Here is a 3,915-nt window from a genome sequence, read left to right as displayed (position 1 = left end):
AACTTTTTATGGACCGCATCTAATGGGAGAGAGGGCTCATCAGTTTTTATAAACAACAATGCTACAACATTAGATACATACTCGTATGATTTATATGTTTTTTTTTTTTAAGTTTTAAAGTTTTTACTTAGCCAGTAATATGTTTTATTTGTATAACCTTAAACCATAAATTTTCCATTGAATGTATTAGTTTTCGAAGCACATTTTACACAATTTTAGCCTAAACAGGATGCAAAGCTAGCCGAGCCAACCACTTGAATGAATGATCCAATAATATACTGAAAAAAAAATTATTGCTCTATTTTTTAATATTTAAAAAGTAAACGTCAGCTTGTATTATTTGCGTTTTTCCGATGGCCTGGAAATGATAGACTGCCAGCCTTTTGCATTAGCAAGTACCATGGCATAATAAATCAGTTAGGGCGTCTAATTGGATTACCAATTAAACGTTTCAAGTCATTGCCATAAATAACAGTTGCTGCTCCAACCAAGTACTATATTTATTTGTACTATCAACGTAGATGTGTGAAGACAATGTTGAAACATTTCTTTTGTCTCATGCTGTTTGTCAGCTGCTGCTTTTGGTCACTTGGAGCCCACAAATTTCATAACCTTAGTCGGCTCATAGGTGGTGATGCTGCCACACCAGGAATTGCGCCCTACCATATCTCTATGTTTCCGATCAAAATAAATCGGCACGTATGCGGAGGCGCCATCCTAACCAAACGTTGGGTCATCACAGCCGGACATTGTTTAAAGAATGGACTACCAAATGACTTCAGGATTATGACAGGTGGCGAGCAGGATTTAAAGAAGATGGAACACGTAAAGTTCTACAATCCGGAGGCCTTTATAATGCATTGCAGCTATGATGTAACTGCAAAAACGCAGGATCATGATTTGGGATTGATACGCATAAAAGAGGACATCGTGTTCAATGCATTTACAAAGCCGATTTCTATGCATCCAGATCCAGTACCTATAGGCACCGAGTTGTTAATTGTCGGCTACGGCTTGACTAAGTTAATTCTCCCAAAGGCTCCAACTAAAATGCGAATGCTATATACGAATATAATCAATCGGGATGAATGTAGTAAGAAAATGGGGAAAAAAATAACTGCGGGCGTCATCTGTGTATACAAGGCGGTCCAGAAGGGCATCTGCTATGGCGACTCGGGTTCGCCGTTCACCCTGAATGGTAAGCTAGTGGGTTTAGCCAGCTGGGGCAGGCCCTGCGCTAGAGGTTTTCCCGACATGGTGGCAAGCATCGCATATCATTATAAGGGCATTAAAAAAGTTATGGAGAGGTACAGTAAAAAAAATATTAATGACGAATGCATATCATAAGTGATTAAAAAAGTCAACGCATTTTTTATGAATCTACCGCCGTCTCACTATTTATTGTTACCTTAACAGGAAGCTGCAATAAAAGGAGTGTTTTACAATGACGTTCCAGCTAAGCAATTTCCGTGATTTAAATGGATCCTATATTGAATAAATATTAGCTTCGAAACATAAAACCCTGCTCGTTTTATTCCATAACTATCGCAATTTTTGATGTTATAATGTAATTGTTCGAAAAGTAAAACATGTTCTTTCTATTAGCGACAAAAATTATTTTTTTTTTGATGGTTTTTTATTATTATTTTTTATTCCTATAATGTTGTGAATCATCCTCCATATTAGTTATATAATTTTTAAAACTGCAAATCATATCTTTTTAATATCTTTTTTGCCGGTAGCGCCGTGATTCTAACCGAGCTATATACACAGGAACGAACTCACATGATGGGATTCCTGTTAGCTCGCTTAGCTATGACAGGCCCCAAAAATAAATTCGACTGTCTTTAATGTTTTTACAAGGTTTCGATAAATATTTACCAAAATGTGGCACTGCAGAATAATTAACAAAAAGGTACAACTTGTCAAGCTACAAGAATTTTAATTTCGATAGCACAAAAATCAAACAAAACCCGAAAAGGAAGTCAAAGAGTTTGTTAAAAATATTTATAAATTGTTTATATTTTAGATATAAAAGTAAATCGTATAAATGAACATCTCTGTAGTCCATTTATACGTTGTTGTTCAGATTTAAATAATTAAAAAGTGAAACAGGCTTAGGAAGGATTGGCTACTTTTGCCAAATATTCAAATTCTGGCAGCAGACTCCTATTTGCATTAATCCTAACCCTAATTGTATGGATGGCTAAAGCGATAAAAGTGCCTGTCGGAATACATCAGCCCCGACCACACATGTTTAACGAACCGCCAACTCATTTTTCTGACTTTTGACAACTTCAAAAGCATTTCAGTTAAAATTGTACCCTTTCCTAATTTTTATTTGAGGTCTACAAACAACAGTCGAAATCGCGTACAGGTTTTTTCACCCTCGCAATACAACCACAAAGCCATCCACCCAACCATCCAACCATCCACCCACACACACTCACATACTCCAGTCCCCAAAGGCACACACACTTTCGCCAGGATAAGCAAAGGCAAGCAACATAGTAGTGAGTGCATTGACAGTTGTGCGAGAATGATGACGAGCAGGATAAGAGGACGAATGCTGGGTGGAGCTGGCGAGTGGGTGATGACGTTGACAACGATGATGCCACTAAGTTTTCGACACAGTTGCCACGAATTAATACCCGCCTGCTAGCCAGTGAACCATTCCGTCATCCAGCTATCTACGAGCATGTATAGTGTCTATCTATCTATCTACACCTCGTATCTGCCTTTCCGCCTTGCTGCCAGGCTGACGCTGTCAAGTGGCAACAACTCGCAGCCACTTTTGCCCCAAGGCCAACGAACGCGTCGCCCTCACAGACCGACAAACCGACAACCACCCACTTGAGGTCTTTAGCTATGGACCTGCATGCTGTATGGGATGTGTATGTAGCTATTGCTGCCTGATGCTTCATGCCTACCATAGAGTATAGAGTATAGTAACTGCTGCATCCGTATCACACACATTTTGCTTTTGTACTTCTGCTTCTGCTTCTTGTTCGGCCTTTCATGACTTTCACTTGCCACTCGCGCCAAAAGCATCACGGCATGTGGCACTACTCGGCTGTTGTGTTTTGGTTTCCATCATACAAGTATGAATGGCATTCTTTGTGCGTTTGTGTGTGTGTGTGTGTGTGTTTGCATTTTCGACCGAGTGGTGCCCGTAATTAGAACTACAGAAATCGGAATGAAAACATCGCTTAGAGGCAGAAGGGTACTTAAGCATTCTAAGAGCACATGATGTTTTAATTGGTAGGCTCATGAAAGGTTGTTGCCAAGCTTTTTAATCCCAGCTCAATTATATTTTCGTATTTCGCGCCAAATTAATTTCAAATGGTTCTATTAAACAAAGACCACACTTTTTTTTTACAAATTCGAAAACAAAAATTGAATACTCCTCTAATTTGTAGATAATTTATGTATACATACAATATTGTTACTTAAAAAATACTTTCTTAGATATCAAAGAATAATTACGATTATAATTCGATAATTAAGATTAAGCTGCTCTTTGTTGGAAATATTTGTTCAGTATTTTAAATTTTAGCGAAAAAAATACCCTCAAGGAAGAATATGAAGAAGAAACCGGAAATCAAGTGAACTTTGATTTTGCGTTAATTTTAGTCTACGGTATAGGAGTGTATGTATTGTTTTATTCAAGCACTTTTTATTTATTACTATGCGATTAGTCTAGATCCCATGACGAGACGAATAAAAGTTTGTTTGTTTGTCCGTCCATATGAACACCTAGAACTTGTGAACTACTTATCAGAGCTAGGGACACAAAACTTGAAATGTAGGCTTTTCGTATTGTTACAAACCATCTTTAGCCACATTATTTATATTATTTTATAGCTGCAAAGTGAGCGACTGATGAAAAAATGCACTCTTATTATATAACTTTGA

General features: G+C 37.6%; 1 protein-coding gene across 1 annotated transcript; it reads left to right on the top strand.

The window, feature by feature from the left end:
• Nucleotides 1–577: 577 nt before the first annotated feature.
• On the top strand, nt 578–1,379 carry LOC115632908 (chymotrypsin-2-like). The gene has a single exon (XM_030530198.1). It carries the CDS (start codon nt 673–675, stop codon nt 1,345–1,347), a length of 675 nt encoding a protein of 224 aa, XP_030386058.1. The 5' UTR covers nt 578–672; the 3' UTR covers nt 1,348–1,379.
• Nucleotides 1,380–3,915: the final 2,536 nt, after the last annotated feature.

The sequence above is a fragment of the Scaptodrosophila lebanonensis genome, unplaced genomic scaffold (genome assembly GCF_003285725.1).
Source record: "Scaptodrosophila lebanonensis strain 11010-0011.00,11010-0021.00 unplaced genomic scaffold, SlebRS2 tig00001415-arrow-pilon, whole genome shotgun sequence".
Classification (NCBI taxonomy): Eukaryota; Metazoa; Arthropoda; class Insecta; order Diptera; family Drosophilidae; genus Scaptodrosophila; species Scaptodrosophila lebanonensis.
This window is presented reverse-complemented; position numbering and strand designations above follow the sequence as displayed.